Source organism: Oncorhynchus mykiss, chromosome 1, assembly GCF_057628025.1.
Source record: "Oncorhynchus mykiss isolate SJ-2025 chromosome 1, ASM5762802v1, whole genome shotgun sequence".
NCBI lineage: Eukaryota > Metazoa > Chordata > Actinopteri > Salmoniformes > Salmonidae > Oncorhynchus > Oncorhynchus mykiss.
The window spans coordinates 18,842,501-18,869,333 of NC_143022.1; the positions used below are offsets into that span (position 1 = coordinate 18,842,501).

General features: G+C 40.7%; 2 protein-coding genes across 5 annotated transcripts in view; both read left to right on the top strand.

The window, feature by feature from the left end:
• arid3a (AT-rich interaction domain 3A) overlaps window positions 1-16,594 on the top strand; it is a 60,055-nt gene extending 43,461 nt beyond the window's left edge. For all 3 annotated transcript variants that reach the window (XM_036956952.2, XM_036956872.2, XM_090194454.1), the window contains 6 exons: window positions 8,028-8,100; window positions 9,910-10,093; window positions 10,314-10,564; window positions 10,955-11,218; window positions 13,691-13,780; window positions 14,989-16,594. In XM_036956952.2, coding sequence (XP_036812847.1) covers window positions 8,028-8,100; window positions 9,910-10,093; window positions 10,314-10,564; window positions 10,955-11,218; window positions 13,691-13,780; window positions 14,989-15,083 — 957 coding nt within the window. In that variant the 3' untranslated portion in view covers window positions 15,084-16,594. The remainder of the gene's footprint in view (window positions 1-8,027; window positions 8,101-9,909; window positions 10,094-10,313; window positions 10,565-10,954; window positions 11,219-13,690; window positions 13,781-14,988) is intronic.
• Window positions 16,595-20,866: 4,272 nt separating this feature from the next.
• On the top strand, window positions 20,867-26,015 carry ctdspl3 (CTD (carboxy-terminal domain, RNA polymerase II, polypeptide A) small phosphatase like 3). 2 transcript variants are annotated; one of them, XM_021570752.3, is made up of 11 exons: window positions 20,867-21,215; window positions 22,410-22,542; window positions 22,633-22,767; window positions 23,236-23,347; window positions 23,717-23,828; window positions 24,061-24,147; window positions 24,318-24,380; window positions 24,511-24,590; window positions 24,841-24,967; window positions 25,069-25,164; window positions 25,576-26,015. In XM_021570752.3, the coding sequence occupies exons 1-11, from the start codon at window positions 21,117-21,119 to the stop codon at window positions 25,639-25,641; spliced, it is 1,110 nt and encodes a 369-aa protein (XP_021426427.3). In that variant the 5' UTR covers window positions 20,867-21,116; the 3' UTR covers window positions 25,642-26,015. The 2 variants fall into 2 exon arrangements, with proteins under 2 accessions (XP_021426427.3, XP_090050808.1); XM_090194682.1 differs by having other exon boundaries at window positions 20,878-21,215; window positions 24,841-24,928.
• Window positions 26,016-26,833: the final 818 nt, after the last annotated feature.

Consider the following 26,833-nt stretch of genomic DNA (forward strand, 5'->3'; position numbering starts at 1 on the left):
ATTCTGTCGTCAAACTATCGGCCATGAAGTGCCCCGGGGAACCTTTGGGTGTGTGACAGACTTTGTTTTAACACAAAGAAAGAACAGGGTTAATGGAACTAGGCATCCCATAAAAACAACGGCTTAAACAAAACAAACAGTGGCATGGGAAGACCTATTAAAGTCTTCCTGTTGAGTCAAGGAGAAACAGAGGGATGTAACTAAAGGGTGTGGGAGGGAGCGAGGGAGAGAGAGAGCAGTTTGAACAGCAGCCAAGCAGTACAAGTGTAGTGAATACTGGCTTTTGGCTGTGAAGTGGAGTGTTTTAAAGTGTCCAGTATCTAGTTGCTGTGCAGCTGATGTCAGAACTGTGCAGCCAAGGGGATTCTGGAAATTGGCAGGCACTCAATATGGTGTTGAAGGGGGGTAGCTAGTTGCAGGAATGTAAACAATGATTGCATAAAGGTCAGCATTTCTTTTTCTGTGTTCCCATTTTGGCATTTGGCCTTTTTTGTATAGTTTCAAGGCATCTACACAGTGTCTTTAGTTATCTGGGAAAACCTAGTTTTGTATTTATTCAGAAAGTGATTTGATTTAACCGTGACTTGTCAACTAATACATTGTCAGGGAGTGGATTGAGATTATACAACATGCATTTGCTTTATTGGCTAAAGCAAAAAAAAATAACGAAATATGTTTGACATTGCTAGACTGAGTCCAACCTCTCAAACCATATATCTTTCTTTGTGGATGACCTGCGTCGTTTGTTGTGTCTAATCTGTACATTTCGATACAAGGCTAAAGCTTATAACGGTATGAAAGACTAGAATGTAACCTTGTGCCAAAATACTCTGGTAAAAATGCGATTACTATTGAAGTGTCAACAAACAAAGTTATGACGTCTATGAAAGAAGTAATCTATAGAAACATCCATATCCTTACAAAGACCATGTTTGTGCTCTGTCGCCTTGAAATAGCTTGAAACAGTTCTCCATCAGCCTTGGGCATTAAAAGGTTGCATTCTTTAAGAAATTAATGGGAAATAGATCAGACACAGATATAATGTTTCACACTACCTGGTATTTCTGAATCCACCTTATTTGAAATAGATTGGGGAAAATGTCAGTTGGGGAAAATGTAAACGTACAATTCAATAGCCATTATAAGCATGACCGTCATACAAAGAATGATGTGTGAGATTAACCAGCCACACCTTGTTTTGATCCTATCCACTTCTGAAAGATGGTTAGGATTCAAGTCACAACTGTGGGCATTGTCATGACTCCCCCTGGGGTGTATTCATTACGCTGATTCTGTTGCAAAACATTTACTGCCATTTACTGCAAACTGAAAATGTTTTGCAATGAAAATTTGTTTCTATTCGACAAATTCAGGTCGGTACCACAACATGGCAGCTGACAAGGAGAGGACAATTTTTTATTTTATTTAAAAATATATATATATTTAACCATTATTTAACTAGGCAAGTCAGTTAAGAACAAATTCTTATTTACAATGACGGCCTACACTGGCCAAACCCTTACGACGCTAGCTGGGGCAATTGTGCGCGCCCTATGATCAAGGGTTAGCACAGTTTAAACGTTTTACCCATCCAACCTATTGATCTGGATGGCCCGGCCAACACAACCAGGGCAGATGTCACTAGTTACCACAGCCACAAAATTATGGCTAAACCCCACCTATTTTGACAATTATCTCAATTAAAATCTGGTTTTAAACTTAACCTTAACCACACTGCTAACCTTATGAGGAACATTTCATGAATTTATACGATATAGCCAATTTTGACTTTGTGGCTGTGGTAACTAGTGTTAACTGACCAGGACATCTCCTTCCCTAAAGAGCCACATGGAAAGGGCTGCTGAGGGTGGGGGGGGGGGACGTGACCTGGGCTGTCGATATCCATCACCCTCATAGCCAAGGTTATCAATCATTCTGATTGACACTCTGCTAACAACCAGAGCCTTTCTCGCCAGACATGTCTTCTGTTCCCTTCAGATTGTCTGCCGGTCCTGTTTGGTAACGCAGGCACTGGGACCAGTTTGTTTGGTTAGGTGATGTTGTCTTCTTAGAGCCTGTTCTTGATCGTGCCAATCAAACAGTTCCCCATCCACTCACATTGCTCACATGTGAAACTGCAGCTTGCTCAAAGTTCCGCCCTACCTTCTTTGGCATTTATAAACTTGATACTATTCATTAGACTGTGTAGTTAGGTTAGGCCCTTAATACATCGTCATACAGTTAGCAATCTAGACGCTCTCACAAGCTGCCAACTGTTCCACATTCTTATCAAAGTCTATACAGGCTGTATGTACTGTAAGAACAGCTGAGGTTAGTGGGAATGGGATACATGTGTCATTGAATAGTGTTCATTCTATTTCCATGTCTTGTATCGTCAAGTGGTGTTCACTCTATTTTCACATCAACTGTAAATATATCCAATGAAAGACATGATTATTACTTTGACGTTGGCCCTATGCAGGATTCCTTCATTGACTCCATTAATTGACAGAATTCAAACATATTACACTTGCTATGCTACCCTTTGCATTGTGTGTCACCATATTACTCTTAATCCAAGCAAAGCAGTTTGTTGTTATTTTTTTTACAATCCTCTCCAATCTCTCTTCAGTTCTTAGAAAATGCTGCAATACTCACTGGGAGGAACAGCTTTGTTTTTGCTTCTCTGAGTATTTGCTTACGTCTAAATCTTTTGATACTGTCCCAACCCACTATCCATTAGGTGAATCTTGGATTATGAAGTCAGGAATTCAGTTTTGTGGGCGACCCAAACTAATTCACATAGAAATGTGAGTTATAGATCTGTCATTCTGAAAGCAAGTCTATGAAGCTTCCCATTCTTACGTTTAGTTTTTGATTATTTTACTTTCGGTTTTGAACACCAGCTGAAAGTACAATATTTTTGGTTGTTGAAAATATATATTTTACAGCTGTTTAGATGGTACAATGACTCTCTACACTATACTTATTTGGCTTGTTTGTCACATAAACTAAAATGACACTAAATATTTTAATTTTAGCAACCAGGAAATGGGGGAGCGATTTCTACATAGTGCACCTTTTTTTAAATGTGTTGTGCCATGTTCAACAGTGGTTCTGTCTCTAGGTATAGTGCTCAGGTAGCCTAGTGGTTAAGCGCATTGTGCCCTTGAGCAAGGCACTTAACCCTAGTTGCTCTGAATAAGTGTGTCTGCTAAAATGTAAATGTAGAAAGGCTGAATTTGTTTTCAGGTTTGAAAACAAGACAAAATGTCTTTGAAGAGGTTTATGTATTTGTTTTCTCTGTAAAAGTACAGATAAATCTCAAATGAACATTTCAGAACATTTTCTCAGCTATTCGACATTTAAAATAACGAACTGGTTGTGGTGTGAAGGTTGGTAATGTGTTACAACAGTATGATGTATGGGGTGTAGAAAGAGGGTACAGACAAACAGGGAAGACAAAAATATAACTTTTTTTTGTCAGACTAGTTTCAGGCTCATTCAAATAGAGAGTGGAACTGCTCTTGCTATTCATTCATTGACCATCCACAGGTGTGAACCATGTTCATTCTTACTGTGCTAATGTCTTCACACTACAAAATAGAAACATCCATTTACAAAAAAAAGTAGAGGTTGGGGTTTATTTTATTTACATACTTTAAACTTTACTTTTTTTAAAACGACAGTGTACTTTGCTGGTTCCCTCTTCTTAAGCTTGTTCAGTGTATTATGTAGTCTCCAGTTCTTGTTCCTACAGCTTATTGAAAGTTTAACGTGACTTGTACAATTGATTTTCCCCTTGAATGGAAATCTTCTCAAGAAGGCAAGTAGTGAAATTGCTTGCTACGATAAATCTAGCCAATTCCAATAATGTGGACCTAAATAGCATTATGAGCAATTTTTTTCTAATAAAGAAATGTAGGCTGTTGGTTGTGAAACATATATGGTAACCGCGTGGTATAATGCTCGACACAAATCATGGCTTATCTGTTTCTACACACCAATCACAAATGATAAATACTGAACAGTTGCTCCTTTAATTCAATACATATTTAGTAAGCTAGCAAAGTCACCCAGCATAGCAGGAGCTAGATACCTCTTCTCACTGCGATGCTTTGCCATTACTGTGGTTTCTTAGGTGGTGCTGTGGTTTTATATCTCTTTGAGTTGGAAATCAAAGTATGAGTGTAATAATGAGTCAAAGGGAGCAGTCTGTGCCACATTTTGTTGTTGAATTGTCCTTGTTCACTTGATAAGCGTGTTAAAACGCAACAAACTAGCATGGGAGAGACACAGCTAGGAACTATACACTATTTGAATAAGAGAGATCATGTGCCCAGGTTCACACTCCATATACAGCACCCCCTCACACCGGTGAAGTCAAGCTGCATGCTCGCTTCCTCCCATCCCCCTCCTGGCCTCTCTCTCCCCTCCCCCACTGCCCTCCTCTCTGTGTGTGTGTGTGTGTGTGTGTGTGTGTGTGTGTGTGTGTGTGTGTGTGTGTGTGTGTGTGTGTGTGTGTGTGTGTGTGTGTGTGTGTGTGTGTGTGTGTGTGTGTGTCAGTCAGCCCTGGCAGGTGTGAAAGGATGGGTGTGTTTCATAGGCAACAGCTCGTGTGACACACCAGCTCCATGCGATCCCCTCTCAATGTCCATGTGGGGACAGGGCTCAATAGCTAGGCCCAATTATGTGCTACGTGACACTTGTTGCGAGGTGCCTGGATGACTCGCATGGGACTCCGATAGCTGTTGTTTTTCGCAACCTCTGAGTAACCGTGACTACTTGTGCTGGAATTATTCATGATGTTTGACATGAAACAGATGTTTGTGTGTGTTTCACCCAACAGGCAAACAACAAGCTTGACCTGCATAGTTAAAGCATTCAGAAATGAATACGTTGCAGATCTTGTATCAATGATCCATGAGACACGAACAAAGAAACATGAAGTCATAAACAGCAGCCTGAACAAAGCTTGCTCAAACGTTTTATGCACACAGGCAATGCATTGAAGTAGGGTCTTTGACTATTTGTTGGCTATTTCACATTGTAACATTCTGGGTGGATCTAATGAAATCTGTGCTGGCAGGAAACCTGCTCACCCTGAAACTCCCTGCTTCTTAAAGTTCACTCTAAAACGCCTGCCTGCTTTTCTATCACTCAGAAACACGTAAAACTCCTCAGTAGTGGTATGTATGTAACGAGGTTTATGCTCACTGCCAACGTTTTGCTCATTGACACAGCTCTTTGTGAGACAGTCGCACACAAGGAGACGGTCGACACCCTATCAGTGTGTGTACTATAGATTTAAGTTGATGTGAAAACCTGTATCCCCAAACTCCACCCGTCCCAGATAAACAGATGTGTTCTGCCAGAGTGATGTCGGGGGGGGGGTTAGAGGGGTATGTGGGGGGGGTTAGTGGGGTGTACAGGTAGGAGTTAGAATGAGGGGGTTAGAGGGGTGTGTAGTTGGGGGTTAGTGGGGTGTGTAGGTGGGAGTTAGAATGAGGGGGTTAGAGGGGGTCTCTAAGTGAGGGGGTGAGAATTAAGAAAAGCTTTTACTTTGTACAGACTGTGAGTATAGCCTTGCTATTGAGAGAGGCCGCCGTAGGCAGACCTGGCTCTCGAGACGATAGGCTATGTGTACACTGCTCACATAATGATGTGGAAACTGAGCTATGCTTACTAACTTGCCAAATGTATGACCATATTAGAGACACATATTTCCCTCAGATTACACAGACCCACAAAGATTTCGAAAACAAATCAAATTTTGATAAACTCCAATATTGGCCGGTGTAGGCCTTCATTGTAAATAAGAATTTGTTCTCAACTGACTTGCCTAGTTAAATAAAGGTTAAATCAAATATTTAAAAAATCTATTCGGTGAAATACCACAGTGTGCCATCACAGCAGTAAGATGTTTTCCATTTTGTATTTTAACTATTTGCACATCGTTACAACACTGTATATAGACATAATATGACATTTGAAATGTCTTTATTCTTTTGGAACTTCTGTGAGTGAGAGAAAGTGAGAGAGGGTGAGAGAGATCATTTTGAAGATTTATGGCTCGGCACTCCTCGAAATGCATGCATCCTGTAATTAAGACTGGCCTTGCCTCCAGCCCTACATTTATTACCGCCTCTCCACCGCCTCGTCATCCAGCCCCCATCCTTCTGATAATAAGATCTAACTGCAGCTTGGCATCACTAATGGGCGCTAAATGCCACAAAGAGAATGGCCTGTTTGTGATTACACAGCAAGAGCCTGCATAAAGTACTCCCAAATCCAGAACAAGACTAGAGTTCTGCATTGTGTGCTCTGGCCGAACTGTTGCTTTGATGAAGCATCTTGTGCACTTAACAAAAATATATATGCATAATACAACAATTTCAAAGTCTTTACTGAGTTACGGTTCATGTAAGGAAATCAGTCAATTGAAATAAATGAATTATGCCCTAATCTATGTATTTCACATGACTGGGAATACAGATATGCATCTGTTGGTCACAGATACTGTACCTTACAAAAAGAAGTACGGGCGTTGATCAGAAAACCAGTGAGTGTCTGGTGTTACCACCATTTGCCTCATGCAGCGCAACAAATCTCATTCACATAGAGACATAGAGTTGATCAGGCGGTTGGTTGATTGTTGCCTGTGGAATGTTGTCCCACTCCTATTCAATGACTGTGCAAAGTTGCTGGATATTGTCTGGAACTGGAACATGCTGTTGTACACGTTGATCCAGAGCATCCCAAACATGCTCAATGGGTGACATGTCTGGTGAGTATGCAGGCCATGGAAGAACTGGGACATTTTCAGCTTCCATGAATTGTGTACAGATCCTTGCAAAATGGGGCCCTGCATTATCATGCTGAAACATGAGGTGGTACGACAATGGGCCCCAGGATCTCGTCACGGTATTCAAATTGCCATTGATAAAATGCAATTATGTTCGTAGCTTATGAGGCCCATCAACCCCATTGCCACCATGTTCACAACGTTGACAACAGCAAACCGCTTGGCCACACAACGCCATACACTCTACGCTGTCTGCCATCTGCCCGGGAAAGTTTAAACTGGGATTCATCCATGAAGAGCACACTTCTCCATCATGCCATCGAATGCTGAGCATTTTCCCACTGAGCATTTGCCCACACACCGAACTGCAGTCAGGTCAAGACCTGGAGAGGATGACGAGCATGCAGATGAGCTTCCCTGAGATGGTTTCTGACAGTCAGTTAAGAACAAATTCTTATTTACAATGACAGCCTACCGGAACTCCCAATCACAGCCAGTTATGATACAGCCTGGATTTGAACCAAGGTGTCTGTAGTGATGCCTCTAGCACTGAGATGCAGTGCCTTAAACCACTCTGCCACGCGAGAGCACACTCAGGAGCTTCTTGATATGCCACACCTGTCAGGTGGATGGATTATCTTGGCAAAGGAAAAATGCTCACTAACAGGGATGGAGACAAATTTGTGCACAAAATTTGAGAGTTAAAGCATTTTGTGTGTATTTCTGGGAACTTTTATTTCAGCTCATGAAACATGGGACCAACACTTTACAGTCATTTCAGAGAGAATTAAAACCCAATGATGAAAAAATGTATTCTTCCGCCTCAGCTATACATTATTGGTTTGATTTTTAAACTACACTTTTGTTTGACAAGCTAGTCAGTCAAAAGATACTCTCCACACCAGCGAGTGTGAATCAATCTTTGTTGTGAACAATCTTCATACCGCAATTTAAGTTACCACAATAGCCCACTGTATTCCCCTGAGCCATGTGCTTCACTTTTACTGTTAATTTTCACCAAACTTTCCGGAGCTCTCAGCCATAGCAGCTGGGCCACATCAGGTTTTCATCATACTAGACGTCCTCTCTCGACTTAATAGCATTCTAAAGCTGAGGCTCCATCCTTCATTTTGGGGCAATAATAGTTTTCAACCCCCCTTGGTAATCTACTCCCAGCTGTAACCTGTTTTTATCTCTCCCCCTCTTCTCCGCTCCTCTCCAGCTCTACGAACTAGATGGAGACCCAAAGAGAAAAGAGTTTCTGGATGACCTATTCAGCTTCATGCAAAAGAGAGGTGAGCGAGTATTGTAAAAGGAGTGGCGGATATACAAGACAGGACTGTACCTTTCTGTCCCAGTATCTCATGCAGCAGAGCCACATTAATACAAATAAAAGACATGACTCGATAGAGATTTCACTGTTTGCCTTGGTGGGTTAGTACTGAGAGGCCCTGTTGTGTTCTCTAGCCACCTGCCCCCGCCCCTCCCCCTTCACTGACATAGGAAACAAAACTCTCAGCTTTCACCTCCGTGGGTGGATCTTTATTCATTTGCAGATGATTGCTTTATGGTCGGCCAAGCCTTCACTGTTCCCAGCTCGTCTAAAACTAAAGCGTACATGAGACTGCATGTATCAACTTAGGAATGTATTTAGGTATATGTTTAGGCGCCAGAGTTTTTATGTAGCTCCGTTAAGTTATGGTGTTTGGTTTGGTTCAGCATTTGCATCTTTTATTAATGATCGTCACTTCGTCAGACTCTATTTGTATTTATTCTGGTTGCCCATTAGAGCTACTCTTCCTGGTGTCATGCAAAATTAAGGCAGATATATACAATTAAAAACATTACATTACATTTCACAACACATTTCACAACACGTTAAGTGTGTGCCCTCAGGCAAACAGCACATTGTATGATTTTGATTCACAAACTAGTTCTACTTTGGAAATATAAGACCAACATGTTGAAGGTAATAGTAATAAATATTATTATGTTAAGATAGTCAGTGTGGAAAATCCAGTATTGGGTGTTTAGGGTATGTTTACACTATACACTGTGCCCTCAAAAAATGTATGGGCTGGTCTGCGTGCCTAGTTGCTCAAAGAATTGGACACTGCCCTCTAGGTACAATATAGGGAATTGAAAAGAGACTGAGATGAGAACATTTTCCTGTTTTTTTTCTCCATAGCTTTCTTTCAGAATTATAAAAATAAGTCATGTTTTTTAAAGCACAATAAGACCCAATACTATAACAAGAACAAAACAGACATGGCATTGACAATTGATAATGTATTGAAGTATTGTGTGCTATGAAAAGGTGTGATACTCTCCGTAGGAAAACAATACCGTAGAACCAGGGTAGGGTAGGTTACTTTCTAAATGTAATCTGTTACAGTTACCTGTCAAATTGTAATCAGTAATGTAACTTTTGGATTACACAAACTCAGTAACATAATTTGATTACTTTCAGTTACTTTATGATTACTTTCACCTTACTTTGATTCCAGGCTGTATCACAACCAGTCATGATTGGGAGTCCCATAGGGCGGCGCATTATTGGACCAGCACGGTCCGGGTTAGGGTTTGGCCGGGGGTAGGCAATCATTGTAAATAAGAATTTGTTCTTAATTGGCTTGCCTAGTTAAATAAAGGTTAAATATAAAATGTAAATAAATAAGAGGCATTAGAAGAAGACAAAAAGGATCCATCAAATGCATTTGGTGTGTCATCATAGTGATCGCTCAGGTGTAACAAGCATAAACTTGCGCCTTTTTGTCAGTGCTGAATTGAGTGTCAATGATAAAACAAGGTGTCATAATGTATTATTATTTTTTTGCTTGTAATGTAGATGATTACAGTTAGTTTTTTTTTGGTAATCCGATTACATGTAACTGATTACATTTAATCAGTTACTGTCCAACCCAGAATATAGAACATGACATTTCTGAATATATTTTTGTACTCCTGAAGCATTAAAATGTTTCAGACCACTATAAAGTTTTCTCAGTTCACAGTCAGTTCCATGGCAACTTATCAAAAGGGAAACCTAGCAAAAGAGTATGGTGTTAGTGACAGGCAGTGAATTGTCTTTTCCTCGTCTCCAGGAACCCCTGTGAACAGGATCCCCATCATGGCCAAGCAGGTCCTAGACCTGTACATGCTGTACCAGCTGGTGACAGAGAAGGGAGGCCTGGTGGAGGTCATCAACAAGAAGCTGTGGAGAGAGATCACTAAAGGACTCAACCTGCCTACCTCAATTACCAGTGCAGCCTTTACTCTCAGGACACAGTGAGTACACACACACGCAAGCGCAAGCACACACTTACACACACACACACATACACACATGTGAGCACACGCTTATGCACACCGAACACACACACACATTCCCCCATATAATTTGTAAACTTGTTTCAAGGTATACTTATCCATTGTAATACTGTGCTTTTCAAATAGTTTCATATTTCATAAAATTATCCCAATACCAACTGAAATATCTTTTTCACAGGTACATGAAGTACCTGTATCCATACGAATGTGACAAGAGGAGCCTCAGCAACCCCAACGAGCTCCAGGCAGCTATCGACTGTAACCGACGGGAGGGCCGCCGGCAGAGCTTCGGCAGCTCACTCTTCACCTACTCCCCCAATGGGACCCCCACCATGCTGTCCTCCCCCAAGATGTCCATGCAGAACATGGGGATGAACGTGGCCACCAACGGAGGCCACTCTCTCACTCCCATCCAAAAAATCAAGAAAGGTACATAAAAGGAAGGGTTGGGGTTTTGAACTTTGTATGCACTCGTCTAGCCAACGATGAACAGTATTGATGGATCGAAAGGTGTTTTGCTATACTCAGATATCTTTAAAGGACAATTATTCTGCATTGAGATGAGGAAATGTATTTTGTATTTTTAAAAGGAAAAAAAAGAAAAAGGTGGGTTCATTCATATCACTGACATGAATAAAGCCAACGATTGAAGTGAACGTGAACACAATGAGGGTTGGGAGGGTTCATACTTATCACAGAACGGTTGAAGTGAACAGTAACCCATAACATCATACAACAGATACTTAATTTGAAGAGCTACCACATCCTGGACCAAAACGACCCTGCTCTAAACTTCTCCATCTCCCCTCTCCCCTGTAGAAGAGGAGGGTGACCAGCCTGTGTCCGGCTTGGGCTTCATGTCCAGGCACCCTCTGGTTGGTAATTCGGTGGCGGTGCAGGCAGCAGCGGCCCAGTTAGCGGCTCTAGAGCAGCTGAGGGACAGACTGGAGGCAGGTGAGCCCCCGGAGAAGAAGATTGCCCTACCTGCTGAGAAGCACCAGCGGCTGCTGCAGAGAGCGCTGCAGCACAATCTGCTGGCCAGGACTGCCCAGATGCCCATGAACATCCGCATCAACAACCAAGGTAGAGCCTGTTGCCATTTTTAAATGCACTTTAAATAATGTTACATTTGATTCGAAAGTACCAAGATTGGTCCACCATTGCTTCCCTTCAGTAAAATAAATTATTTCTTAGTATAGTTAATATTAAAGGTGTGATGGGTTCGCATTCAAAAAGATGTTGCATACAGCTTAATTCATTTTTCTATTTTATTTTATTATTTTCAATTCATTAGGGATTAGCATACACAGATGTTTCAGCTTTTCAGCCTTCTTCAGTGTGTAGGTACAAAGCTTTTTCATTCAAAACAGCATTTGTAGGGAACACAGGTGAGCAACCGATGAGCAGAAGGTGCTTCTAATCAGGTTTGCCACCAATGTTCCCTCTAAACTGCACGTGTGTGCGCAGTAGCCCCGAGGACAGAAGAAATATCAGCCCACTGAGAGAAGCACAAGATTGAACTTCACTCAACTTTCTAGAGTTTTCCGTTAGTTAACACTATCAACATTTTCCTTTACTGTGGCTATTGTGATCGAATCAACGCAATATTAGCCACATTCAATGTAACATACCGAAAAACAAAACAAATTATGCAAGAGATTTTGTTGTAGGCACAAGGCATCAGAGTATGATTATTTTGCGCACTGACTCAGTCCATACTCTACACAGACCGGTGCATAACTAATCAGAGCTGCAGAAGGCCTATATGCAAATAGACCATTGCCATATATGGATCTGTGTCATTTAATTCTAACTCTACTGTGTTTACAGCTGTGGTAGTGGTGCATGTAGCCACGTGTGCACATTTAGTTCATATCCTTTGCTAGTTAGTGAGTTATTAGCCCAGTTATAGATCATTTGTAGTCACCAATAGGGGTGTGATTGCTTACTACAAGAGCACAAAACGTGTTCATTTCTAAACATTTTTGAAAGCTAGTCAGGTACAGAGCTTTTTTCTTGTCTTAAAGGAGCGGTGTTGTATTTTGAGACAGGCTTGAATAAACTAAATAGCCAATAGGCAGAGGGTAGCATAATTTGTCTGACTCTCTGTAATAATGGTATGGGAATAATAATGCATTTTATTTTGTCAAGTTGTTTCTTGCATCAAACAACACAACATGTTCAGTCACGTCCTTGTCTGAAGGACAAGTGGATAAACAGGTTAATGTCAAGCCCTGCATGTTTTTCTTCAAAAAGTCTCATGGAATGTAGGCCAACATTGAACACCACACATTGGCTGTTACTGTAGGCTGAATGATAGAACAGCTATTTCCATGTTAAAATGTTATGGGATGCATTTTCTCTCATGGTAGGCCACAGGTAGGCCTACACTATGATCAAATAGCTACAGTAACCTACTTGGCCCCTGTTAAAACTAACTTAAAGCGGTTACAGCCTCAGTGTTCACAGTAAACGGATGTTGCACATAATTTTCACAACGTTTAAGTTAGAGGGAACATTGGTTGTCACTCATCTGCCAATCAGGGATGTGGCTTCTCTGGTGTACCTGTATACAAGTTACAGTCATAAAGAAATACAGAATGATAGGGTATGGGAGCGGGCACAAAGGGCAACTGAGGACATCAGGTGGGAACCATTCATGAATCAATGGCCTTAGGTGTCCACTCACTTGGATACGTTGGTAAACTATCTCATGAATTGATATAATGTATCCAAGTTAGCAGGGTGGGTTCCATTTGTTTGTTAGGTTGTTCCAGAAGTTAGTTAGTTTATTCAGATATTGTCACGCCCTGAACTTAGAGAGCCTTTTTATTTCTCTATTTGGTTAGGTCAGGGTGTGATTTGGGTGGGCATTCTAGTTTGTCTATTTCTTTGTTGGCCGGGTATGGTTCCCAATCAGAGGCAGCTGTCTATTGTTGTCTCTGATTGGGGATCATACTTAGGCAGCCCTTTCCCACCTTCAGTTGTGGGATCTTGTTTGTGTGTAGTTGCTTTCTGCACTGCATATAGCTTTACGTTTGTTTTGCATTTTGTAGTTTTTTGGTGTCATTTAAAATAAAAGTATAATGTACGCCTACCACGCTGCACCTTGGTCTCCTTCTAACAACGGATGTAACAGATATTCCTTATTACAGGTTATTAGATTGTTCAACTCGTTTATTTATACGTTTGTTTGTGCAGTTAGTTTATGATCCTTTTACTCGTCAATTGTACAGAAGGTCCAACCAAAATGTGGCCAACTCCTCTGAAAGACAAACATACATATACAGGTTGGAGAGGTTAGAGCAGGGGGCTGCCACACTGGTGCAGTTGTTGTGGGGGGTGTTAAGTGACTTCCTTAGACCCAGGATTTGAACTGGCAACCCTCCAGTTGCTGGCTCGCTTCTCGAAACTCTAGGCTACCTGCCGCCCCATATGTTTATGTAGTGAGGTTGTTCATATTTACACATTTTCCTGAGATGTTGATGCTTATATCTGCTGTTAAACATCACCTATGAGTGTTGTGTACATTACATGCTGTGTGTGTTTTCTCAGATGGCCGACAGGACTCAGCTCTCAATCTCACAACTAATGGCATGAGCAGCATCAGTATGTCAGTGGAACTCAATGGAGTCATGTACACCGGTGAGTCACCAGTCACAGAATCAACAACACGGTCTTGTGTTACCATACAGTACCTGTCAAAAGTTTGGACACACCTACTCATTCAAGGGTTTTTCTTTTCTACATTTTCTACATTGTAGAATAATACTGAAGACATCAAAACTCTGAAATAACGCATATGGAATCATGTAGTAACCATAAAAGTATTAAACAAATGAAAATATATTTTATATTTGAGATTCTTCAAAGTAGCCACCCTTTGCCTTGATGACAGCTTGAATCAGGCCTTTATAGTCGAATTGCTGCAAAGAAACTACTACTAAAGGACACCAATAAGAAGAAGACTTTCTTGGGCCAAAAAACACAAGCAATGGACATTAGACCGGTGGAAATCTGTCCTTTGGTCTGATGAGTCCAAATTTGAGATTTTTGGTTCCAACCGCCGTGTCTTTGTGAGATGCAGAGTAGGTGAACGGCTGATCTCTGCATGTGTGGTTCCCACCGTGAAGCATGAAGGAGGAGGTGTGATGGTGTGGGGCTGCTTTGCTGGTGACACTGTCTGTGATTTATTTAGAATTCAAGGCACACTTAACCAGCATGGCTACCAAAGCATTCTGCAACGATACGCCGTCCCATCTAGTCTGCACTTAGTGGGACTATCATTTGTTTTTCAACAGGACAATGACCGAAAAAAACACCTCCAGGCTGTGTAAGGGCTATTTGACCAAGGAGAGTGATGGTGCTGCATCAGATGACCTGGCCTCCACAATCACCCGACCTCAACCCAAATGAGATGGTTTGGGATGAGTTGGATTGCAGAGTGAAGGAAAACAGCCAACAAATACTCAGCAGATGTAGGAACTCCTTGGTTTTGAGAATGCCAAGAGTGTGCAAAGCTGTCATCAAGGGTGGCTACTTTGAAGAATCTAAAATATAATATATATTTTGATTTGTTTAACACTTTTTTGGTTACTACATGATTCCATATGAGTTCTTTCATATTTTTGAAGTCTTCACTATTATTCTACAATGTAGAAAATAGTAAAAATAACGAAAACCCCTTAAATGAGTAGGTGTGTCCAAACTTTTGACTACAACTATCATTCCTGAATTCACAACATTGTTTGTCAACATTTGACTTATGTAGGTCAGGTTACTCAGACCAACTTGCTATCTTTTATTTTTGCAATGACAGAAGTCTCACACTGGTGTTTCTGTTTTCTGTGCAGGTGTGCTTTTTGCTCAGGCAGCAGGATCAGCCTCGTCAGGCCCCTCTGGATCATCAAGTAACAGCAAAGCCCCTGGTGGGCACAGTGGATCCTAGTGGCTCCCCTACACACCTACCTCATCCACCTATCTTTGATGCTAACTAAAGCCAAAAATAAACCTCGTTTTCACTTAGCCTATGCCAAAAAAAAACATATATATGGCAAGACAAACTGAAACTCAGACCACTTGAAGTACACTCTCAGGTCCTCTCATATATTCTTCCCTCTTTTGTTCTTTAGCCTAAATAAGTTTGAATAACCCAACAAGGAGCCAGTATATGATAGATATTTGCACAGCCTATGAATAATTTATTTCTACATAAATGTACAGATTATCTGAGAACAAAAGAAAAAGAATACATTGGAAGGGTAATGCACTGTTTAAACATTTAACACAGCTACTGACTGACAATGAAGCTTTTTCTCAAGAGGAAAAATAAGTTGTTTGTAACATTATCATTCTCCTCATTGTTATTATTATTATGATTATTATTATCATCATCATCATCACTAACAATATACTCATTGCAAAAAATATATATTTAGGATTCTATAAAGCAGAACATTTGACATTTCTTGTATTTTAAGTAGAAACGCTTTAAAGTATGTTAGTTCTTCAGGGTATAACAAAGTACCATTGTGACCTCATGTTATAGAATTCCTCTTTTACATTTGCATGATGCAGTCAGAAACAAATCAATCTTTGCTGAGATTTTCTATTAATTGCTCAGACACAGGTTTTGTCTTGCATTTTTTTCTAGTAGAAGTCAACAGGCATTCTTAATGCTCATTGGGCTTTAGAATATGTGCAGGTTTTTCTCAGGTGTCCGCCAGATTGCTGTGAAACAATAACATTGTATTTAACTGCTATATGTTTCTGTCATAGCCACACATTATACAAATGTATTTCCTGGTTTGAGTGTTTGTTTCTCTCATGACACATTTCAACCATATTTTTTTGATTTTCATGTAGAATTTAGTTTTCTATCAAGTTGTCTCATCAATTACCCAGGGTACTCAGTCCTTTTATAAGAAGTGGGATCATCTTCACTCTACGTAAAGCTTTTAGTTTAAAGGTTGATCACTCTGAGACGACACAGAGTAGGGGATTGATATGTGCAGGAATTCTTAGCTCTGCCATTGTGAGCCTTTAAAACTGAGGTTTGGGGCTGAAAGTGACTCTTTTTAAAAGCTTGTCATCATAATGTCTCGAGTGCCTACACCTTGATATGTGAAATCTTCATAACGACAAGGCATTAATGAATTTAGCTACATGCTTGCATTATATAGTGCTGCTTATATCCAAGTGCTTCTTATATTCACAGCTATACCATTATCTTCAATCTGTTGAGGAGTCAGAGGAGGCCAGTTTAATGGCAATAGAAGATGTTACAGAGAATATTGTGGGATTGACTGATATCTGTTTCATCTGCTGGCATTTGCTTTACTTAATTTCAGTTATCAGAAGTACCGTTTTTTTTTTGTATATAACACAGTTGCATAGTAATCATGCTCCTGTAGCAACAGAACAATGGTTATTCTATTAAACAATTTCCACTGAAACGTATGAAGGAGTCTGTCCTCTCCAGCTAGACACTGGAGGGTAAAGCTCTCTCAGAGAATGATAAAAGTAATAGCCAATTATTATCCCAATAAATGGCTAATGATAACATAGAGCTGTGTTATGGTTTAAAGGATGGGTGGAATCACCCAATCAATTCCTGACTTTGGGTCAGCACGGATCTTCAATTTGATATTTTTACCACTTTGTCCCCAAGGCAAGCATTCCCATCCGAGCATCTTCTCATTTAATTTTTTTTTTATCAGATATCCATTGATTTGCAGCTCTCAGAGATATTTGCATTTTAACTGCTAAGGTGCATTCATCTTAAGATAGCTAGCTGGGATAACCACATATCACAGTAAGTATTTTTCCTAAACAAAGTAGCTATCAGCAAAGTCAGAGCTAGCAAGGGGGAAAAAAGTAAAGTGTTTCAGATGTTTGCAGAAGATGGGCAGGGACTCTGCTGTCCTAGCTTCAGGGAGAAGCTTGTTCCACCATTGGGGTGCCAGGACAGAGAAGAGCTTGGACTGGGCTGAGCGGGAGCTGCCCTTCTGTAGGGGTGGGAGGGCCAAGAGACCAAAGGTGGCAGAATGGCATGCTCAGGTTGGGGTGCATGGTTTGAACATAGCCTGAAGGTAGAGAGGGGTAGTTCCTGTTGCTGCTCTGTAGGTAAATACCATTATCTTGTAGTGAGCTGCGACTGGAAGCCAATGGAGTGTGCTGAGGAGTGGAGTGACATTGGAGAACTTGCAAAGGTTGAACACCAGGCAGGCTGCAGCGTTCTGGATAAGTTGCAGGGGTTTGATGGCACACGCAGGGAGCCCAGCCAACAGCGAGTTGCAGTGTTCCAGATGGGAGATGACAAGTGCCTGGATTAAGACCTGCACCGCTTCCTGTGTGAGGTAGGGTCATACTCTGTTGTAGAGCATGAACCTGCAGGAGCGAGTCACTGCTTTGATGTTTGCAGAGAAAGACAGCATGTTGACCAGTGTCGTGCCAAGGTTCTTTGCACTATGGGAGGGGGGGACACCATGGAGTTGTCAACTGGGATGGACAGGTCTTGGGAGTGGGCAGACCTTCACCAGGAGGAAGAGCAGCTCCATCTTGTTGAGCTTGTGGTGGTAGGCCGAAATCCAAGCTTAGATATCTGCCAAGCAGCCAGAGATGTGTGTTGCCACCTAGGTGTCAGAAGGGGAGAAGGAAATAGTAGTTGATTGTCATCTGCATAGCAATGAGGTAGAGACCATGTGAGGATATGACGGAGCTGAGTGAGATAGAAGAGGAGAGGGCCTAGAACAGAGCCCTGGGTCATGCCAGTAGTTAGAGTATATGGTGCTGACACAGATCCTCTCCACGTCACCTGGTAAGAGCAGCCTGCCAGGTAAGAAGCAGTCCCAAGAGTTTGAGAAGCACAGCCCTGAGAGGGTGGAGAGGAGAATCTGACGGAAGGCAGTTTCTGTATCTTCAAGAAACCGCATAGATTCACACTCAGTACTTTTCAGAATCCTCAGGGAAGGTCGGTTTTGACAATAAGGAGATGTTACACACATTGTATACCTCATGGTCTTTTTTCCTGCAGATCCATTTGACCTCAATGTAGGGCCTGCCTCTACCTCAAGTCTATGCTTTGACCAAATCTCTTGTAAGACCATTTCCCTTTACACAGTAAATAATCCAAAATGGTTGGAAGGATAGATTATTGCAGACAATCGTCTAACGCAAGAGGGGAGCAAAGTACACTTCAATCCGGCCCGCCCTTTTTTCTTCCCAATTGGTAGTTACAGTCTTGTCCCATCGCTGCAACTCTCGTACAGACTCAGGAGAGGCGAAGGTCGAGAGCCGCGCGTCCTCCAAAACACGACCTAGCCAAGCCGCACTGCTTCTTGACACAATGCCCGCTTAACCCGGAAGCCAGCCGCACCAATGTCTGGGCCCGCCACAGGAGTCGCTAGAGCGTGATGGTACAAGGAAATCCTGGCCTGCCAAACCTTCTCTTAACCCGGACGACACGTGGCCAATTATATGCCGCCTCATGGGTCTCCCAGTCACGGCCAGCTGTGACACAGCCTGGGATCGAACCTGGGTCTGTAGTGACGCCTCGAACACTGCGATGCAGTGCCTTAGACCGCTGCGCCACTCGGGAGGCCCCACAAATTGATTTTAACAAACAATTGGTCCGCCCAAAAATGCGGCCCTTCGTTGAATTTCAAAATCCCAATGTGGCCCTCAAGGCAAAAAGTTTGCCCACTCCTGGTCTAACGCCTTTAATAATTTCTTTATCATAATTGATGACAATCCCTTTGGATTGTTTTGGCAACATGCAATGGAGACCAGGGAAGCCTCTATCAGCAATACTGACTTCATGCCTTGGTGATTCTACCCCCTAGTGGATTTATTTCTTAAAGCACACAATCAGATACAGTTTGGGATGCATAGCGTGTTTATAGCTTCCGTGGTAGGCCTAATCTTTGCCTTTCCTGTTTTATATTTGATTGCAAGGCCCATAGTTTAGATTTCAACTTGATTTTGAGGAGAATTCTATCATTTCTTGATCTCAACAGAAGTTAGGAGACCTACTTACCATGGAAGAGGCTTGCTTATAGATTTCTATTCTATATCCTTTAGATTTTAGAGAGATTCTCATCAGAATCTTTCCATGAATGTTCAGCCTTAAGACATTATACGACATACCACTTGCTTTAGCTATCTGTTTGGCAGATTGTACATGGCTGGGACAACCAAAACATGTGTGAAGATGAAATAAAATACAATGTTATCGTGAATGAAAATATATAGTTCTATTTACAGGTTAATTCATAGAAGCATTGTCACAGCATAAGAAATCTTGTAATTATAGCACTTCTGAAAAGTAATTATACACTTCTGAAAATTCTTTGGATGGCTCTAGATTATATTACTTTGTTTTTACATTGAAGTTTTCTTTAAAAAAATATGATATAGCAACATAGCACAGACATTACATTTACAGCTGATGACATGTATTATCATGATATTAATAACAATAGTTATTGTGACGACTCCTGTACTGGGTGATTTGGGGAAGTGCTAGGTTGGCACACTGGCCTTGGTTTTGTTAACTATTTTGTTGTCATGTGTAGTATTTGGAAATGTAGAATATAAATGAGGATTTGTTCTTCTACTTCTCAGGAATATACTTCTACCTCCAGTTTTTATGGATGTATCCCTGCTAGGGCTAAAGTTACAGGTTAGTGTGTGCACATGGTGTTGCGCTTTGTATTTCTCTCTTTCTCTTCATTGGTGTTACAGATTATTTTTCATGTAGCACTTTTGCATTTTGGTCGGTGTTACACCTAGGCAACAAACTGCTATATTGAAACACTATTGCTGCAGCCTACAACTACTTCTTATAGATACAGGCACAAAAGTATTTTTCAGTCCGTTTTGTGCATGTGCGATATTTTTTCTCATTATTCTCTATGATGAACCTTTTTTCCACTGAATGGGATGTTTCCCAAAATACAAGGAAACAAGTGAAGTTGAGGGGTGGCATTTTGTGCCTCTTCAGTGACCAGTTTTTAGGTGTAGTGCCCAAACAACAGATCAACAACACGCTTTTTAGAACGTGTGATCTCTTTTTAATGGTTTTTTCTGAGGGGTGAAGAACGGTTCTTGCCTATTTAATCAATGTGTTTGTGTGAATACATTCATTTTGGATTTAAATAAATATACATTTTTCCTAGAATGTCAGCTGAGGTTTTACACCACAATTGCATTGATAAATACTTCAGCACAAAGAGATGAATGTTTCAGAGTTTCTTTAGAACAGATTACATTGAATGTTGGTATCAACTGAATGGCATGGTTAAACTTGGAAAGATTACATTCTATATCTTTAAACACATTTGTAAATTGTTATCCATCAGCCTTTACATTGGAAAAGTTTAAGACATAATTTATCTGATGAAGGCCTATCTGCATGGATTTTAAATGGGGGGAAAAACACAAGTATACAATCTTAAATAAAATGGGTGTGTTTTATTGTATTTTGTATTGAACCTTGTCTTATTACTGATGTACATTATGTACATTCTTACTCAATTTTTACAAAACATTTTAGGTATACTAATGATTCGCAAAAATACACCTCGAAAGTTTACACTTTGTCATACATCATCTATTCATCCACAAAAAATCGGGAGTTAACTGTAAACAAAAAGCCATACAAATGGAATATGAATAGAATATGACTATTACCCTATCTAGAAATGGTCTGCCACCACAAGGCTACCATCTGCAACGTGACTTGGGTATCACGTTGACTGTTTTTTTTTCAAAAGCACCGCCCCTTGATTACAGCAGTAGACCTTCCCGGTAGATTTAAATGAACAGAAACAAAACAGCACGAGAACGAATGGAATAAAGGACGAAAAGCAACCACAAACAGGAACTGATATGTTCTCGACCTTTTTTTAGTAGGTACAAGGATTATTTTCACGAGCTGTATAACGATTATTGTTCGTGTACAACATTTCATTTTGTGAAGATGAGACTTCGGTCTCGAAGTATTGCTGACCCTTCATCAGCACAGTTTAACGGTCGGCGGTCCTCGAAGAGAGCGGCTCCGAGCGTAACTCCGGAAAAGGTAAATCGATTAGCTTGTTTTGACCAAATATCTTGGAATAAACTGAACTTTGAATGCGTCATACGCATTATCGTTGGCTTAAAACAAATTTGCTAGCCGAACTCACAATCGCTTGCTAACTAGCTAGCCGATTTGACAACCGTAAACAATGATGATGTTGTTGTAGTAGCTAGCTTGAAAAATGCTATTCGTCGCTAGGACACTATTTTCACGCCACTTCGATACAGATACGACCGGAAGTGGTTTCTTGGCAGGTTATGAGAACATTTTCGCTAACCCTAACCTTTTTCCTAACCTGACACGTTAACGATCATAACCTGAATATGTTAATTCTCAACCTACTGCATAAATTCTCCTAACCTACTACGAAAACGTTCATTCCGGTTGTAGATGTAACGAAGTGGCGTGAAAAGAGTATATTCACTTGCTGGCAAAATTGGCTAACTACAACGGACAAATGTTACAATGGGTTCTTGTTCACAGTTCAACTGACCAGTTGGCCACCCTGAATGTATTTTTCGTTCTTACCCAAAACTATATATGCAATATTTTATCTAATTTATTATAATTGAACATAACCTGTCTGTAATATAACATGGTGACTCATGTTTTTGTTTAATTTGACAAAGCATCACACTGGCTTTATCATCAACTCATGTTGATACAGGCAGGTAGTCATGTCTTACATTTCGCTTGAAATAGCTCCACGGATGTAGTGTCTGGCAGAGAGGATACAGATTACCCATCACAAGTAGGTCGAGGGGGAAGGACTTGAACTAGTATCTATGTCGCCCATGCGCTCTGTTTTTACTATCACTGTAGCTAGATGTTATTAAATGTCAGTATACACACTGATTGATTTAATTGAATAGGACAAAGATGAATAGGACAAAGACTCATAATAATGTGGTCATTAGTAGGTCAGTTGGTAGATTATGGTGCTTGGAACTCCAGGATAGTGGGTTCGTTTCCCATGACCCCCTGTACATACTATGTATGCATGACTGTAAGTCGCTTTGGATAACGCCTTTTTCATCAAGGTTTGGGTCAGCCTGTATGTGAGACAACTTGCACGTTTTTATACTAGTGCCCAATACTTTACTGACATACAGTTGGTGGGGGTAATTCTGATCCTTTTTATGTGAGCTTTTAGCTACTTTTTCAGACTGTCACAATTATATTTTCTGTGTGTAGGATGAAGATGTACAACAGCCAGACAACCAGTCACTCTACCCTGATGATGATATCCCCACCGCTACAAAGCGCCCTCTTGTACAAGGGCGTGGGAGGAAAAGGGTGGCAGCCCCTGCCTATGAAGACGGAGAAGGTACCCATTTATTTTGGTGAATGCAATTGCTCTATTGTTTATTTCAAGATGTCAACTAAATACTGACAATCATTCTGTATTCATTTCTAGATCTGGGCTTCAAGACCCCCATTAATGTGCGCCATCACCGGGTGCTGTCGGAGCTAAACCCCTCCTCTCCCCTCAATTCCACTATGCGAAATATCTACTCCCCCATGGTCCGGTTCCTCACACCTACCAAGGAAAGTAAGTACCTCAAAGGTGGATTGGATGGGCTATGTTCGAAATTGCGTACTTGCACACTATTTAGTAAGCGATCCCGAGTGTGTGTGTTTTGGCTTTTGTATGTATTTTACAAGTAGGGTAGTCTGCCTGGAAGGCCAGGGGCTAATTCATGGGTGTGCAGTGTTTGTGTTCAGATAGAACTATATTGTGTAGAACCGAACAGACATTCTTCTGTCTTGGAGAATAGGCCATCATGGTTTGGCACTTTCCTGAGTCCATTGGGTAGGCCTATTTGTTTACAGAGAAACTGTCACTTTCGGTTTCTAATAAACAAACTACTGTATAGGCTAGCAAGGACTTGCATGTGATTATTGAGGCAAGAGTAGATGAGGTCAGCACAGTAATGGCCCAATTGGTCCAGGGTGAATGAGTCTTATTCATTTGAATCAAGGCTGTTTTTTTTTTCTTCGTTTTTTTAAATCTATTCAGATGCGAGAACCCCCAGCAGTGGTGATGTGATGAGCCCAGAGCAGTGTGTGTTTGGCTATGGTTCCATCAGCCTTCTCGCTGGAGATGAGGACAATGATGACGTTTTCAGCCCGTGGGTTCTTCCGTTTTTTGTTCTTGGTTCTGTGGAATGATTATAAGGCTGCATGCCATAACATATTATGAAATACAATGATGAAATACTTGATGAATTAGATCACCTCAGGATCATCTTGGGGCTATGTCATAATGCAGGATCAAAGAGTTACCAGCAAACCGTCCATTGGTGTCAAATAACTCTGATAAGATAATCAACAGCTGGGCATCTAAAGAAGCTGGCCAGCCTGGCCAACATAATTGTTCCTGGTTTGTGATGCACTTCTGCTGAAATAATCCACTGCCCATACTTGCTGTCCTAATGTCTGTGGTTCTCAAGGACTCCCTTTTCCTGAAAGTAATTAATCCATTGCACTGTTGTATTTAGCTTTACCTTCATCAAGAACATTCCATCCAAATCCCAGCAATCCAAACCATGCATACGAGACATCCCACCTAAGACGAGGAGTACGCCCCAAGCCACTCTAGTTTTAGATCTGGTGAGTGTTGGGTTTACCTTTGAGATTAGTGACTAATCAAAGCATTTACTTATGTAATTCCCATGCAAAGTATAATATATATTTTTAGGCGGGTCTGGTTTACAGTCTAATATTTACTTAGTATATTAATGTATCAGTAAGTTGTATTTCCATGATGATTACCAAGTTATATTATCATTCCATCAAAATTAAACACTGGGGTACCAATTGCTTGGATATTTTTGTGTTCTAGGATGAAACGCTCATTTACAGCTCTCTGAACCGGATTGAGGATGCAGAGTACACCTTTCGCACATGCTTTCAGGACAATCAGTACAAAGTTAGTGAATCAATCTGTTCATTTCAGACTTAGAAGGCCTCAGGAAGGCAGTGATAAGGGCTTTTATCCTTTGCTTGAATGACCAGTGTTTATTTTTTTAATAGGATGAATGTCTGTCTAATGATGGTAACATAAAATATTGTCATATTTTAATTCTCTTACCTCAATAGGTCTACATGATTCTACGACCACATGTGAAAGAATTTCTGGAAGCCATGACAAAACATTTTGAGGTATGTTTTCAAGTTGTTGGTATTATGTGTGCAGTAGCCATGTGTTTTTATTTTTGCTACATGTTTAACTTTCCCCCATGTATGTTTGTTAAGAAGCCAGTTAATTGAATGACTCATGTGTTTTTCGCAGATGTTTGTTTATACATCTGCAAAGAAAGAATATGCAGGGAAAATACTGGACATCTTGGACCCAAAAAGAAGGCTGTTTCGGTATGAGAAGTAACATTTGTTTTACTTTGGTTGCTGTCCTTTTGCAATGCTTGTTTTGCTGTATTGTTGTAGTGATATTGCAGCTGCAGAGTTCTGTGTACCAGAGACAGGCTGACAATCTCATCTACTTTGAATAATTTGAGGAATAGATTTCAGTTGATATTAGGTTGTACTTTAAATGTGTATAACTGATATCTCCTTTTGTAGACACTGTATATATCATGTACATAACTGATATCTTCTTTTGTAGACACCGTTTGTATCAACAGGACTGTACCTGTGTTCTTGGGCACTATGTCAAGGATTTGGGCGTACTTGAGAGGGACCTTGCTAAAACGGTGGTTTTGGACAATGCTCCACACACATACCCCTACCATGTGTGTTTACTGTGATGTTGTTCACTTAATTATATGATGCATTTTTTTAAAATTTGGAAGCAGAGTGGAGTTTTATTAAATTTCCTGCTTTATTTCTGCAGCTGATGAATATGCTTCCCATCAAGAGCTGGTCTGGGGATAAGGAGGACAAAGAACTTCAGAAGCTCATCCCGTATCTTGAGAGAGTGTCCGGAACAGTACGTTGACAGTGTTTTGCTATCCCACCTCCGGTGGCATACAAAGTATTATTTTCATTAAATTGTAGTGTTTATTTTTGTTGTTGCAATTTCCATAATTCACGACCTAGTTAGGTGTCTTCTAGGATTAAATCTCTTTTGACAAAACCAACATCACACATGCAACAGAGATCTCATTTGGGAAGTGGGTATGCCCCTGGCGTGTGGAAAAAGCAGAAAAACTAACCTTGAGTCAGTCTTAAACACTTGGCTAGTATTCTACAAATACCACAAGTTAAAGCTGTTATCGTATGTTTGGAAATGTCATTCAGAAAGACTGCTACTACTTGTATTCCACAAGAAACAGCACCAGTGTTCTACAAAATAAATAGTGGATGTTTTTACTAACTTGAAGGCACCAATCTTCTGTAGGATGATTGCCGTGAGGTACTGAAGAGGAGGACAGACCACTTTCACAGACTGCTCTCTGAGGATTGAGAAAAGGCTTCTGATCATCCTTCCATAAATGTTTTAATTGCAAACATGAACTATATCTACTATTCTAGTCCTTCTGTATAATCTCTGAATGACCAATGGGTTTCTGATAGTGTGTCAGTTTAAAATGCAGAGATTCCCAAACATTTCTCACTCAGCCCAGCAATAAATTGCTATTAGTTTAAAAATGAACTATTTGAATATAATGATGCAACTTTATGTTCTTCATACTTAATAATCCTAATTTATTGACAAAAAATATATTTTTAGAAGCTGTTGTGTAAATATTCTTTGATTATTTTAGTGACATGATTGGATTTTTCACCTCAACAAAAGCCAGAACAAGTTTCTGTAAATAATAAAACAACTTAAACCATGCTGGCCTTTTTCAGAATAATTTGAGAAGTCTGATTAATTTAGTCTTATTTGTCTGGTTGACCTCATGCACGAAAATGCAAATCTCCCTTTACGCTTGTCAAACTAGATTCTGACACTACTGCTTACATCTGCACTGGGGTCGGACAGGCTTCCTGTTTAGATTAAGACACTATGGAGCTGGTGCAAGATATGGCTCCGGAAACGACTCAATCCAGGGGGGAGAAATGCGTTGTTCTCCGAATTGTCCCATTATCCAAACTGTTACACCGAGAATCATTGAACGGCTGCTAGTTTAAGTAAACTGCTATTTGTCCTCATTCTAGCTATCGGTACCCGCCGCAGTCATTGCGGAATGGCACATAGCGTTGAACAAAGGAGCTGATTAGCTGACACTGCCATTCCAAAATGGCTGCTTTAGCTTCTGCTACTTAGCATGAAGATGGAAAGGGCCATTTTCTGTAAAAACTAGTGGTCATTCAATCTTGATCTAACAGTTGGGATAATGGGACAATTCGGAGTACAATGTATTTCTCATCCCTGGGAATATCTCACTCCGGCTCCACAGTGTCTTTATCTAAATAGGAATCCTGTCCGACCCCAGTGCAGCTGTAAGCAAGCATAGGGTCAATCTATTCTGGCTACCTTTACAGTGCCTTTAGCACACTATAGAAATGTCATGTGTCCTATGACTTCCATGGTTAGCCTATTTGTTTTGTTTTTGTACATGGAATTTTGACAATACATTTTTACCCCAAGAATGAATATTCAGAAACTAAACTTACCCCTCCCATTAAACGGACCTTTCCACCAAAGCTAT

What these genes read in the sequence shown, in the direction of transcription:
- ctdspl3 (XM_021570752.3), top strand. Translation starts at nt 21,117, where the DNA reads ATGAGACTTCGGTCTCGAAGTATTGCTGACCCTTCATCAGCACAGTTT. An exon ending in CGAGCGTAACTCCGGAAAAG is followed by an intron (nt 21,216 to 22,409) that starts GTAAATCGATTA and finishes TTCTGTGTGTAG; the next exon opens with GATGAAGATGTACAACAGCC. An exon ending in CCAAAAAGAAGGCTGTTTCG is followed by an intron (nt 24,591 to 24,840) that starts GTATGAGAAGTA and finishes CTTCTTTTGTAG; the next exon opens with ACACCGTTTGTATCAACAGG.